The sequence below is a fragment of the Gopherus evgoodei genome, chromosome 1, assembly GCF_007399415.2.
Source record: "Gopherus evgoodei ecotype Sinaloan lineage chromosome 1, rGopEvg1_v1.p, whole genome shotgun sequence".
Classification (NCBI taxonomy): domain Eukaryota; kingdom Metazoa; phylum Chordata; order Testudines; family Testudinidae; genus Gopherus; species Gopherus evgoodei.
The window spans coordinates 159,681,025-159,696,009 of record NC_044322.1 but is presented as its reverse complement, the minus strand read 5'-3'; the positions used below and the strand labels follow the sequence as shown (position 1 = coordinate 159,696,009).

Here is a 14,985-nt window from a genome sequence, read left to right as displayed (position 1 = left end):
TTAAGGGTAAGCAACAGGAGTGAGGGGGCAGAGAGGAGTGAGCGACAGCTGGGAGGGGCCTCAGGGTTCGGGGGAAAGCAAGAGGGGAAGAGGCAGAGTGAGGACGGAGTCTCCAAGGGGAGAGGCTTAGTGGGAGTGGGGCCATGGGGGAAGAGGCCAAGTGGGGGCTGGGTTTTGAGGTGGAGCACAGACTGAGTCCGGGTGGGGCCATGGTCTGGGTGCCAGTGGCGCCCCCCACACTTCTTGGGAACTTCTGGTGGTAGCACTCCAAAGTCGTCAGGCTGGTGCACCTCAAAAGGGAGGTGTGCCCTATCTGGCATTTCTTGCCCCATCTGGGGAGACTTAGCTCCCCAAGCCTCTTATACCTGCCGCCCGTCTTGTTGTGGCAACTAACTTAGCTTAACAGTTCAAAAAGGGCAGAGAGAAGTGAGTGGCAGGAGGGTGGAGAGGGCTCAGGAGAAAGAGTGGGGCTTCTGGGGGAAAGGGAGGAGAGGAGTGATCTGGGGGGCCTCAGGAGAGGGGGCAGAGAGGAGCGGGGGGTGTTTTGGAGGAGGGGGCTGAGTGAGGTGGGCTGTGGAGCAGGGGGTGGGGCCAGGGTGCAGGCATCAGTAGCCCCCCAACTTCTAGAGAGCTTCTGGTGCTCCCACCCAGTCTCTCCAAATGCAAGAGTCACGCACCCCCTATGCAAAACTTGATTGCTTACAGTTTCAGACAACTGTATTGGTGTGTATTCATTAATAACTCTCAGACATATGAGTTAAGTACTTTGGAGTTGAATTGAGAGAAACGCTGGCAAATGTTCTCAGTCTAAAAACACTTTAAAAAACAAAATAAGGGCTGTATTTTGCCATTGGTTTTAAACTGGAATTTCCCATTGCTTTCACTTCTGTTTAAAAATCATCAGGATATACATCAAAAATTGGCATAAGGCCTACTTGTTTCTAACACTTTTTTTTTTTATAATACAACTCAAAGTATGAATTTAAAGAGATTATATTTGGCAGGTCGATTAACAAAAATGTTTGCTATTTCATAGTGCTCACTTTTTTCAAAACCAACTTTTTCAGTGCCACAGTGGGGGATATCTTACTGTTGTTTTGTAACGTCATACAGTGTTTCTCCATAGCATTGTATTAGCTGCACAGTAAATCCATTGGCACCAATGGAAGTTGCACAGAAATAATTCACATTAATGCTACTCTAGGATCTGATGTCCCTATTATAGATGCCATTGTATGAATGTTATAATCAGTGAGGGTGTGTTACACTACAAGTGCCCACAGCTGCAGCTCTGCAGCTTCACTGCTTCTGGGCCCAAGAAATGAACACTGACTGGTGGGATCATATCATATAATTAGGGTGACCAAATGTCCCATTTTTAAAGGGACAGTCCTGTTTTTGGGGACTTTTTCTTATATAGGCACCTATTACCCCCCAGCCCTCATCCCGTTTTTTCACAGTTGCTATCTAGTAACCCTACATATAATGCAAGCTTGGGATGATGAGCAAAGGCTGTAAAATTTTCAGATATGCAAGGCCACATCCCTGGATCTGTGTGCTGAGCAAGCCCCAGACCTCCTGCACCAGGACACCAAAATGAAAGCTGCACTGATAAGGAAGAAGCGAGTGCCAATCACACTATGGAAACTTGCAAAGCCAGATTGCTACTGTTCAGTGGGAAATCATTTTGGAGTTGGAAAATCCACTATGGGGCCCATTGTCATGCAAGTGTGAAGGACCATTAATTGTTTCCTGCTATGCAGGACTGTACTCATGGCAGTGTGCAGGACATAGTGGGTGGATTTGCAGAAATGGGATTCCCAAACTGCAGGGGAGCAATAGATAGCACACATTTAGGCACCACCCAATCTTGCCACAGAGTACATCAACAGAAAGGACGACTTTTCTGTGGTTATGCAAGCATTGGTGGATCACCAAGGATGCTTCATTAACATCAGTGTGGGCAAAACGTGCATGATGCTGCTCACATCTTTAAGAACACAGGACTGTTCAGAAGGCTTTAAGCAAGGACTGACTTTCCTGACCTGCAAATTACCATTGGTGATGTTGAAATGCCAATAGTGATCCTGTGTGACTCAGTTTACCCTTACATCGACCTAACTTTGTAGTGTAGACCAGGCTGAATTCTTCCATTGACCTAGCTACAGCCTCTCAAGTGGGTGGATTTACTACAATGACAGAAAAACCCCTTCTGTTGCTATAGCAGTGTTTGTGCTACAGTGCTGCAGCTGTACTGCTGTAACAGTTCTAGTGTAGACATACGTGATTCAAACTAAGAACATGTCTTTCTTTTTCCTAGTAAAAATGCATCTTTAGGACCTGATCCAAAATCCATTGACATTAATAGGAGTCATTCCATGTATTTTCATGGCCTTAATCAGGCTAGTAGGTCTCAATCATGTCAGATTCTGAATAATGCCCATATCCTGCACAAGGAAGCTCTTAGGATACTTTCATTAATGTTTAAGTACTTTGACACGGTCAGGTAAAAGGCAGTAGTGTAAAGGGTTACGTACAATTATAGAATGATAAGGGCTCAAAATACTTCAACAGTGCCAAAGATTACCTGCTGTCTGTCATTCTGTATGCTATTTAATAATGTTTTTGAGCAGAATAACTAAAATTAGCATCCTTTTGAATGCAGGAGAGGTTTGATCATGGGAATCTGGAATTCTCACACTTCCGTAGGGAATATTTTAGGATCCTTAATTGCTGGTTACTGGGTATCTACCTGCTGGGGTCTGTCTTTTGTGGTTCCTGGTGTTATAATTGCTTGCCTGGGGATCGTTTGTTTTCTATTTCTCATTGAACGTAAGTATATATTTCCTTATTTTTATTTTGATTTATACAAAACTGTGTAGTTGCCCATCCTATGCTGGGAACCCCCATTACACAGATTAAAATCCACATGTTCAGAAGGTCAAGATGTGACATTCTAAGAGGACAGTTGCAAAGTCCTAGTCTGATCCCCTGCCAGCAGCTCGCTCATTTATAGCCCAACTCTGGCCTGAGGAGGAAGACAAGCTCTCAGGTAACTGGTTTTTAACCCATTTAGAGCATTACAAGTTAACACCAAGTCCTTGAATTCCGCTCTGAAATTTATTGGGAACTAGTACACATCATGGAGCATGGGTGTAATGTGCTCCTGATCAGGACCTCTACTTAAGCTGGCCATGGCATCCTGCACTAGTTCTTGTTTCTGAGTGGTCTTAAGGTAGAACACCATGTGGAGTGATTGCAGCAACGTGATCTTAAGGCAGCAAAGGTATAATATACCCTACCAGAATGTATTTGTCCTACTTCACCCCAAACCACATCCTCTTGATCTTGTATCTTCACTTGACTTCAGTGAGTCTACTTGTGAAGCAAGGGTCAGACTCCGCGTATGGATCGGGGAATCAGGGTTTTCATACTCTGATAACCTATGACGTCTTCACTTGACTTCATATGCATTGTGTCTGACTGAAAATAACTTAATTGTGCTCTTTGTCTGTGGGCTGAATATTAAAGAAAAGAAACAAATATATCTGTAGGTCAAAATGAATGTGGGTATTTTTTTTTCATTTGGGGCTAGACCAGGGGTGGGCAAACTTTTTGGCCTGAGGGCCACATTGGGTTTGTGCAACTGTATGGAGGGCTGGGTAGGGAAGGCTGTGCCTCCCCAAACAGCCTGGCCCCCTCCCCCTATCCACCCTCTCCCACTTCCTGCCCCCTCAGAACTCCCAACCCATCCAATCCCCCTGCTCCTTGTCCCCTGACCACTCCCTCCCGGGACCCCTGCCCCTATCCAACCCCCCTGCTCCCTGTCCTCTGACTGCCCCGACCCCTATCCACACCTCTGCCCCCTGACAGCACCTCCCCGGGACTCCCACCCCCTATCCAACTGCCCTCTGCTCCTCGTCCCCTGACCACCCCCTCCCAGGAACCCCAGCCCCCTGGGATCCCACCCCCTTATTCAACCCCCAGCTCCCTGTCCCCTGACTGCCTTCCCAACCCCATCCACATCCCCACCCCCTAACAGGCTCTCCGGGACTCCCACTCCCAACCCTTCCTGTTCTCCATCCCCTGACCACCCCCCCAGAACCTCTGCCCCATCCAACCGCCCCCTCCTCCCTGACTGCCCCCCAGACCTCTCCACTCTCTTACCCAACCTCCATCTCCCCCCTCCCCACCCCCTTACCAGCAGCAGGAGCTCGGAACCGTGACACCTGGCCAGAGCTAGCTGCGCTCCCCACGCTGCCCAGTGGGAGCGGCAGGCCAGAGGGCAGCTGACGTGGCTGTGGGGGAGGAGGGACAGTGGAGGAGGGGCTGGGGACTAGGCTCCCTGGCCAGAGGCTCAGGGGCTAGGCAGAACGGTCCTGCAGGCTATAGTTTGCCCAAGTCTGAGCTAGACTGTACCAGAAAGTTTTACTGCCTTAATTATGGTTTAAAGCAGCAAGAATGTGCACGTGTGCACATGCATGCAGTTTGGAGGCAATTCTATCAGTATAGAACTGCTTTACAAAAGTAGCTTATGTGGGCTCAGGGAGCAAAATAAACTTTACCAGTATAAGGCATCTGTATGCCAGCGTCTGTGCTAAGACTTATACTGATATAACTGCATCAATTAAAAAAAAAAAATCATACTCCCTATCAGGCATAGTTATACCGTTATAGCAACTTTTCTAAGTGCAGACCAGGCATTAATATCAGCAGGGTTTTAGGAGAATGATTCCTTATGTTTGATTGATTGGTGTTTTGTTGTATTTCAGAGCCTAAAGATTTCAGTTGCGCTTGCAAACCATCCAGTGTAAGTGAACATTATTGTAATATTTATTGTTATATTTCATGTTGCTTTTATTTTTTTAATGGATAAATAGGACATCATTTGGTACTTACAGTATGAAACTAGCCTCCTGGTATACATTTGAACAACTAGAGGCTGTAATACCTGTCAGGTAAATAAATTAAGCTTGGTGGTAGGGCTTGTGATAATGTAATGTGTTGGTTTTGTAGTGGAATTCAAGTATTATTCATTCGGTTTGCTGCGGAGGGAGGAGTGGGAATAAAAATTGGAGTTTTGAGGGTTGTTTTTTTTTAATTTAAAAATGATGTTTTTATTTTGTTTAAATTAGCATAAGGAACAGTTTGAGGGGGAAAATCTCCACAACAGGATCCTCATGTAGATGTATTTTTCTCCTGCCCCCAGATTTCACTGGGGTAAGGAATGATTTGGGTCTATATCATTTGCCTTAATGATATCCTTTGGCAATGAGTCCCAAAGATAAATTGTACATTGAAAGAAAATGTCCTGTGTCTGCCTTTTTTGAATATATTGACTTTCTTAATTTTCCATGCAGTCTTGTTCTTCTATGGTAATTTACGGTAGATTGGCCTTCTCTGTAGCGTGTATTATTTCTTGTACTGCTTTCTCTTATCCTCTTACTATTCTCCTCTCTAAAGGACATAATCTTTAATATTTTCAATCTCTCCTGCTATAAAATTTCTGATCATTTTTAATTGCCATTTTCTCAAGCATATGTTTTTGACTTTATCACATATTTTGGTCACCTGATTTCAGAAAATACTGTACTGTCTATATTTTCCATTTATTTCTTATTTTTTAAATACACGCAATTCTCTTACTGGATTGACTCATAGATAGTTTGAGCTGGAAGATATTTTTCTTAAGTATTTATTTGCTATCTATTGAGAAACATCCTGGTGAATGTTTCAATCACTTCATACAGTTGCTGGAAAGAAAGATAGATCTCAGAATTTGCCACTAAGCTTTTCTGAGGTAAATGTATTCCATTCATTTCAGTGCACTGTTACTGAAAAGCATTGTTAAAGAGCTCTGCACAGCATATTGCTTTTCTGCCTTACCAAAAGCTGATATGAAAGAAAAAAAATGACTTTCAACTATATCTGTCTTGATGCTGTTGAACCAAAAAAAAAAATGCAGTTGAGGATTTGTTTTCTTGCAGCCACCCCCCCCCCGCTCCCCTCAAAAAACAAAAGGTCATTGACTTCTCATGAACATTAGCAAAATAATTGCCCCACACCCAGCCTCCTTGTCTGATGCATTTGACCTACTGTTTCCATGGAAACCTTGCTCTCTGGAGCATAAAGCATCACTCCCTCCCACAGATTCTTATTTGCAATCCCATAGGAGGTTTTAAACACATTTCTCTCCTAGACTTCACTCAGAAATAGCTCTAGAATGCAAAATTTGCCAAGAGTTCAGTAAATCCTAGCAAATCACATGATGTTTGAATGTGAGAATATCTCAAATTTAAAATTTTGAGGTCCGAAAAGTACAGAGTACCTTCAACTCCTGTTAACTTCAGTGCACTCTCCTGCATTCACCACAGGATTAATGTGTAGAAGTTAAACCAATTAATAGAATATTGAGTAACAAATCTGATTGCTGAAGTGTAGCTGAATGACAACTGAGGAGATACAGCTAAGGTATTAGGACAATAAACAGACAGTGCCATCACTTGAAACAAAAACCTTGGCCCTGCTCGACTAGCTACAGAATTTTGCAGGAAGGCATAAAATTCTAGCTCCCACTTTTTCATTCCTTCCGAGAAGCAAATTCCCATGTGGGCATGGGTCCCCTTGAAAATTTCTAAAACATTTTTTGCAAATAGTAATTCAAGAGTATACTTGAATCTAAGCAGAGCAGAGACAATCTTCTAATTGCAGATGAAGCAATACAAACGTGAAAAGTTACCATGAGGAGTAGTTCCTCACAGAGAGTAAATCTAAGGCACCATCTGTGAGCTGGTCTGGTGATTTTTTTTTTTTTCATGTCCCCCATAATTTGAAGTCTCACAGGGAGCCGAGTTCCCTCCATACTTTTAAGTGACTACGCTGTAAGTTATAAGCTGTGCAAAAATTGATCATTTTTCCTCCCAAGTCAGTGGCAGAGACTGGAACAGAACCTAAAACACCCAACTCCGACTTTCTCCACAGATTGCTCAGGATACACATTGTCACTTGTATTTGGCTTTTCTGTGTTTAAGAAAGAAATTCTAACTGGAAACACACTCATGAAGATAATTTCATTTTAAATTTTTCAACAATCCCAAAAATAGAAGGTGCACTTAAGTGCTTTGGGCATTTTACCTTGGTTTGTGTACACCTCTACCTCAATATAACGCTGTCCTCAGGAGCCAAAAAATCTACTATGTTGTAGGTGAAACCGCGTTATATCAAACTTGATTTGATCCACCGGAGCACGCAGCTGCCCCCACCTTCCCTCCCTGGGCATTGCTTTACTATGTTATATCGAGTCACATTATATTGAGGTAGAGGTGTACTTGTACATCTGAAATGTGTTTCAAAATATTTCAGAGTCTGGTGTAAATGCCAGAAGTGGAGTTTTTGTCTAAGCTTTCCACAGAGATCTATTCCCCACTAACGCTATAATTCAAGCGGTCTATGCAATCTGCAATAAAGGAATTTGATAAGTGACAGTAGAGGTCAGGTTTAATGGCATTTGAAATAGGGAAAGAAATGTAAAACTTAAGTGATGATTTGGTATCTTTTTCATTGCTTCTACTCTAATCTCTTGTTCGCTAATCTTGCAACCCTGCAGCTTGTCGTCCCAGCTGATCAATGTGCATGAACATGTTGAAATTCTTTTGTTCTAAGAACTCTTTAACATAGCTTTCCCTTTCTGTGGAAATATCAGTTCTTTTAAAAATTCTTGTAGTAAAGTTCTTCCATATCTGGAAGCCTCTAGACTTTTCAACTTCTTTCTTCTCTCCGGAAGATAAAGTGTAAATATTTAATAAGTAGCCGCTCGGTCTAGTTCTCATCTCCAGACTTTTTCCTCTTTACTCGAGTATATTACATTTAAACAGTGAAATGGGAAAAAAAGTCTTCCACTTTTTCTCTTCTTAACCTTTAGATAAAGATATAGCTGGTCTTTCCTCAGATAATAGATTTTCTTTCTGCTAGATCATTGTAATTCACTTCCCAACACGACTCTTCTTGTCAGTAAGACCATTTCTAGTATGTATTTTGCAGAACCTTTGTTTTTGGACTTGGGCCCATCAAAGATGATTACTTCAGTCTTTGATTGCACTTTATCTTTTATAGATTATACATAATTTATCCTCATCCCTCCATAAATTTTCTGCACTAGAGGAATGAACAAGTAAAGAACAACAAAAATATGCATCCATACACTTTATCTAGGGCAAATTTTGTCTATATTTCCTTTTAAATTAAGACTTCAGATATGGACAGGGCATGCTTTTCTGACTATATTTATTTTTTACATAGCATTCGGGATGTACTAAGGCACTTTGTAAAGTTTAGTGCCTCCTTCTGCTCCTCTAATGTTATACCCAACTGAACACAGCCCCATGTTCTCTCTACCTGGTGGTGAATATACATTTAAGGTTTACATGTAAGCTACTCAACCTACACACTTCATATCAATGGCAAATCTTTTTAGATGAAGTGTCATATGGTAACATTTTTCAAAGAATGCAATTTCAGCATGCACTGATGTGCAACTGTACATGCAAATGAGTGGCTATATTTACAGAAAAGCATCTATTTTAGATCTGTTCCAGTTGGGGGCCTGGGAAGTCCACAAAGGATAGATAGGATCAGATCCTCATGGGGGGAGGCGTACCCCAAAGACCACAACTACAACTGGAGTGCCCCCTTCCTGGGCTCAGACAGCTAGAATGAATATTTGTAAGAGAATGTGAGAAACCTTTATATTCAGTGGGGAGGGAGGAGGAGAGAAATTGTTCCTTAATAGCAGCCTCTGAAATAAATGGATCAGTTTAGGAAGTCTAATTGTGATTAAAGTATTGTTACAAAATGTGGATTTTGTAGTGAAAAATGTCAAAGCCATTAAGTAGAATGAGCTCAAAATCTGAATTTCCTGTGCCGCTCCTGTATACAGCACAATTTGAAATGAGAATAGAGAAAAGTGATTTCTCTTTCACATTTTGCAAGATTTACAGAGATCTACCTGAATTTAAAATAACTAGAATGTACAGTCATCAAACCATAAGTTTTTCCATTTGGCTTTGCAGCTGAGGTGTGATGAACATAGATCTTTGGTATGTAAAAGTAGGGTCTAAACCTACTTCTGGCATCAGTGACTTCTTTAAAGTAGTGCTTTTTTAAAATTGTTTTTCAGAGCTCAAAGTCCTACATGAATGGTACAAATAAATTTGGAGTCCATAAGCCAACCTTAAATCTTAAAGAAACTGACAAACTTCAGGTAAAATTAAATGTCTTAAGTTAAAATTTTATGTAAGATTTTCTAAGCTCAGATAGAATCTTTCCAATGAAAATGGCTTTATCCATGAATGTTTCAATCTGCTAAAGATCTTATAGAAAAATATAAATATAAAAATATTTCAACTTACTGTAAAACAGTGTTTTAGGGGGAGATTTTTCAAAGACACAAAAGACAGCTGGGTGACTAACTGTCCTTTATGCATATGAAAATCTTCCCCTTAATTTATTCTGTACTGTAATGTCCCCTTAGTGGTGTTTTGCTTTCGGCTGGAGATTTACTGCTTCTTAAAAACAATGACATATTTAACAACTTCTGTGCCCTATTGTCCTCACCTACAAAACCAGTTGCATCATTTCTGTGGTACACTTTGAGTTCTTCAGAAATGAAAATTTTAATTTTAAAAGAAAGGGAAGAGTAGTGAGAGCAATGTGAGCAAAATTCACAGTAGTGATAGGGGGGTGAGCATAAATCGATAGCCTGGATCAAAAACATCCCCAAATTTGGAAGACCTTTGGTCACAACTACAATGTTGGGATCTAATCTCTGCAGTAATTGCATCCCTGAGTTTCATTTAGGAGAGCAAAGTAATGTGCTGTACACTACAAGACAAAAATAACCAAAACTTACGTACCTTTCACTCTGCATCCCTTTGTTTACTAAATATATTGTGAAGGCCAAGAACATAACAGGGTTCAAAAAAGAGCTAGACAAATTCATGGAGGATAGTAAAAGCAGAGACTAGGGACACTATCCCTGCCCGTCCTGGCTAATAGCCATTGATGGACCTATCCTCCATGATGTCAAGTATCAGAGGGGTAGCCGTGTTAATCTGGATCTGTAAAAGCAGCAAAGAGTCCTGTGGCACCTTATAGACTAACAGATATATTGGAGCATGCTTTCGTGAGTGAAGGCCTGAGTTATGCCTGGTAGGCAGAGTCTGTAATAAGGCTTGATGTTCAGCTGAACCACTCCAGGGGAACAAAATGGCTCTTGGAGCTCCCTGCAGGAGAGGAGTAATTTGTTACATCCTGTTATGGTGCCAAATAGACTCCATCACATAGCTAACAAGCTCTCCTGGTTTGTGTGGTGGAGAAACAGAGGCATGATTTCAAGTATCAGAGGGGTAGCCATGTTACTCTGTATTCACAAAAACAACAAGGAGTCCGGTGGCACCTTAAAGACTAACATATTCATTTGGGCATAAGCTTTCATGGGTAAAAAACCCACTTCTTCAGATGCACTTCAAAGGCATGATTCTGCCTTCTCCACTTTTGTCTTGTTGCTGGCAGACGAAACAACTTGTTAGCAACACCTGCACTCCCCTGAGTGCAGGGACTTATGATTCTGGAGGTCCATTATGTGGGCCTCTCATGGGAGGCAGAGTCCATGCTCCCTCTCCCTTCTGTGCAGGCATTGGCCACAGTTTAGCCCTCTGATTTTTGTGTGTGAAATGGTTAGTTATTTGTGTGCAAAATATGTAACTTTTTTTGAGTGGTTGGACTTCAGCGTGGAGACTGAACACTTGGTTGGGAGGCACCTCTTCCCACCTTCGATGCTGAGAACTTCTATAGAGAAAAGGAATAGAGTTATTCTATCTCTCCATTGTACATACTTATTTACTGAACTTTGCAGGCCCTTTGTCTGAAACAATCCTTCTGAAAATGAGAACTGAGTGCGGTATTCATGATACTGGACAATGTAACATTTCATTTCTTTGGCGAAGTACAGCTCTGAATATCACCTGAAGACCATTTTTAAAGGTTTTCTACAGGTGGTAGGTGGTTATTCAGTTGCTTGTTTGTCATATAGACTTTTTTTTTTTAATTAATCTTCATCTAATTTTCTGTGGAGAGAAACATACAAAAAAACTAGCCCTGGGTAAATACTGCCAAAAATTCTGAGATTACTCATTCTTAAACTGCTTCCACTGTGTTTGCTCCCATCATGGCCAGTGAGTTTACTTGCAGGAATATTCATGGAAACAGAAAGGATTTTAATCTATTAGAAATTATTGACAGGAGCAAACTTTACATTTGTAAATGAGTACTGGTTTTCATACCAGAAAAAAGATTCTGGATTTGTCCCTTCAGAGAAAAGAAATATCTTGTGACCAGAACAAAACAAAAATCTTCATTTCATTTCAAAATGTTGATGTGAATCTAACCACTTTTTTGTTTTCACGTCTTCCTGTGGTAAAAATTGAAATTTGTTTCTTAGAATTGATTATTTTCTCCCCCCAAAATTCAGTTTCAATTGCAAAGTCATATTTTCAGACAGGAAAGCTTTCCACACACCATACTTCAACCAGTTCTCCTGGTCACCTATGTGTTCAATCAAAATTAACCAAACCATTCTGAACTAAGTATATTCACTGTCTACAGTGAACTGTTTGAGTACAACCTGCAGCCCAGATGTTACTTGCCAGTACTATGCTCTGAATAATTTTAAAATAATGGCAAGAGTCTTGAATCTCATAAGCTGTTTTTGGACAATTCATAATCACAAAGAGCTGAAATTTGAAAATAAACTGTTGGCTGTAATTTGCTCTGCCAGCTCTAATCATAATTCTCAGTAATTGGCACTCTTGTTGTCAGTTTGTGCAGAGAGGCTATAGACTGAATGGATAAAGAGACTTTATCCTGAGAGGTGTTCCATCTTGATCATGACAAATGGACACTGGCTGAGCTGCACTGGGGTGCTTGCTGTCAAATCTGTCAGAGTTAATATGTGTTTTCTTTGCTATCTGTGTTAATTGTTCATAATGTTGAGAAATAACCAGGGAAAAAATGCTCTCCGTTTGCCTCTGCTCTGTTTTTGAGACCTTGCCCTTTCCCCATCCAGTTGAGGATAACTGTATCTAATTTTGCTCTTGTAAATGTGGGGTTGAATTATAGCTAAGCTAAGATTATCATAGTTCTGCTTCTTGATACCCGTACCAACAGCAGATGTTCAGTGGTTTTAGAACTAGTCAATTCCTAGCATACTAGATTGGCAGTTCTTACTGATTCTTAGCTGACCACTCTAAACACTATAAAAAGAAAAATAATATTCAATATATGCAACAAATAAAAGCAGAATGTGTTTCTAGATACATTACCTGTCATGTCAGGTTGGCTTCTTAAAATTATACACTATTGAGCAATAATAAATCCTTCCTCAGAGCTCAGGAGTGTACCATATGTCTGTCCGCGCTCACTGACAAAGCTGAAAAGTATTATCCCTGCCAAGCTCAAATTGCTTTTTCCTTATCTAGGTCTAGCACTTAACTCCAAGATATTGATACATATCTCCAACTTGAATTGCTAAGAGGTGATATGTGTTGTGTATTGGTAACTTCCACTTCAGAATTATCATCTCTTTGCATTAGTAAGCTTAGGCCATGGCTACACTTACAGTTTTGCAGCGCTGGTAGTTACAGCTGTGTTCGTACAGCTGTGTAGGGCCAGCGCTGCAGTGTGGCCACACTGACAGTTACCAGCGCTGCAGTGTGGCCACATTTGCAGCACTTGCAGTGCTGTTGGGAGTGATGCATTGTGAGCAGCTATCCCACAGAGCACCTTGTCCCATTTTGGTGCTGTGGCTTGTGGGAAGGGGAAGGAAGTGTGCAGGTCTTTCCGCTTCCTGTTCCAACGCCCCGTGGTGCTTTGCTACACATTCCGAGCAGTTTGGCGGCATTGTGAGTCTGCAGCGCGATTTCTGAGATTTCTGTTACAAATGGAGCCCGAGCTGCTGAGGACCTTGCTGATGAATGTTGCCAGCACATCACGCATGGCAGTGGAGCTATTCCTTCAGCTGCAAAGTGACAGTGAGGAGTCAGACGATGATATTGAAATGCCTGATGCTCAAGACACTCAATTGCTTGTGGCAGTAACAGACGTGCTTAGCACCGTGGAACGGCGCCTTTGGGCTCGGGAAACCAGCACTGAGTGGTGGGATCACATTGTCCTGCAAGCCTGGGATGACGAGCCGTGGCTGCAGAACTTTTGGATGAGAAAAGCCACTTTCATGGGACTGTGTGCTGAGCTCGCCCCTACCCTGCGGCGCAGGGACACGAGATTGAGAGCTGCCCTGCCAGTGGAGAAGCGGGTGGCTATTGCAATCTGGAAGCTGGCAACTCCAGACAGCTACCGATCGGTGGCGAACCAGTTTGGAGTGAGAAAGTCCACCGTTGGAATGGTGCTGATGCAAGTTTGCAGAGCCATTAATCGCACCCTGCTAAGAAGAACTGTGATTCTGGGGAACGTGCAGGACATTGTGGATGGCTTTGCACAAATGGGTTTCCCTAACTGTGGAGGGGCAATAGATGGGACGCATATTCCTATTCTGTCCCCACCCCACCTGGCATCAGAGTACGTTAATCGAAAGGGGTATTTCTCCATGGTTCTGCAAGTGCTTGTGGTTCACCATGGGCATTTCACTGACATTTACTCAGGATGGCCTGGAAAGGTGCATGATGCATGCATCTTTCGGAACAGTGCCCTGTTCAGGAAGCTGAGGGCCGGGACTTTTTTCCCAGACCGCAAGATCACAGTAGGGGACGTCGAAATGCCCACTGTGATCCTTGGAGACCCCGCTTACCCCTTAATGCCTTGGCTCATGAAACCGTATACAGGAAAGCTTGACAGGAGCAAGGACCGGTTCAACTACAGGCTGAGCCGGTGCAGAATGACTGTGGAGTGTGCTTTTGGCCGTTTGAAAGGCCGCTGGAGGTGTCTTTATGGGAAGCTAGATTTGGGGGAAAGCAGCATCTCCGCTATTATATCCGCGTGCTGTACCCTCCATAATATTTGTGAAGGGAAGGGTGAAAGATTCAGTGAGGAATGGACCTCCGAGGTTCGACGCCTAGAGGATGAATTTGCACAGCCAGAGAGCAGGGCTACTAGAGAGGCCCAGGAAAGGGCTTCAAGGATTAGGGATGCCTTAAGGGAGCAATTTGATGCTGAGAGCCAACAGTAATGTTTGGTGCCTTTGCTGTGCTCCTTTCTACCTTGGGGTACAATATTTACCGCTTCCTGCAATAATAAAACGTATTGTAAAAGCCATAAAATCCTTTATTCAAAGTACAGTACATAAAAGGCCAGGGGGGGTTGGGTGGTGGACTGTACATTCAGAGGTTTGAATATGTCCTGTTTGGATTACTGTTCAATTGCTGCACTTCAGGATTACTATGCTGCAGAGTAATGGGGGTGGAGTGCACAGGGTAAGAATTGTAGTTATCAGGGCTGGTAGGTGATCGTACTGGTGTTGGGGGCAGCTGGGGGTAATAAGAAACTGGCTGCTGGAGAAAGGTGTTTTGTGCAAATACTGGGGAACAAGAAAGAGAGCTTTGGGAGGGGTGTGGGTTACCACGGTACAGATCTGCCTGCATGGCTACGAGAGACTCGAAAGAGTCAGTTTGGCGAGCCAGGAGGCTTATCATGTGCTTTGAGGTTTTTTTGGTAGCCAATTCCTTTCTCCTGCTTTCTGTTTGCCTCCACTCATACATTTTCTCTCTCCATTCTTGCGTCTTCCTACTTTCTCTGTTGTAGTGATTCATAATTGCTTTGATCAACTCCTCTTTTGATTTTCGTGGATTTTTTCTCAAGTTCTGCAAGCGACGTGAGGCCGGTGATCCGGCTGCATTACTCAAGGTCACTAAAAAAAACATAGATAGAAACATGTAATACACAGAGGCTACATTGTTTATTATCACACAGTGAAGGAGT

At 42.4% G+C, this 14,985-nt stretch overlaps 1 protein-coding gene across 4 annotated transcripts in view; it reads left to right on the top strand.

The window, feature by feature from the left end:
- SLC37A1 (solute carrier family 37 member 1) overlaps positions 1–14,985 on the top strand; it is a 58,796-nt gene that overhangs the window by 18,046 nt on the left and 25,765 nt on the right. For 3 of the 4 annotated variants that reach the window (XM_030577125.1, XM_030577133.1, XM_030577115.1), the window contains 3 exons: positions 2,666–2,832; positions 4,773–4,810; positions 9,176–9,259. In XM_030577125.1, coding sequence (XP_030432985.1) covers positions 2,666–2,832; positions 4,773–4,810; positions 9,176–9,259 — 289 coding nt within the window. The remainder of the gene's footprint in view (positions 1–2,665; positions 2,833–4,772; positions 4,811–9,175; positions 9,260–14,985) is intronic. The other variant, XM_030577143.1, reaches the window with a different exon arrangement.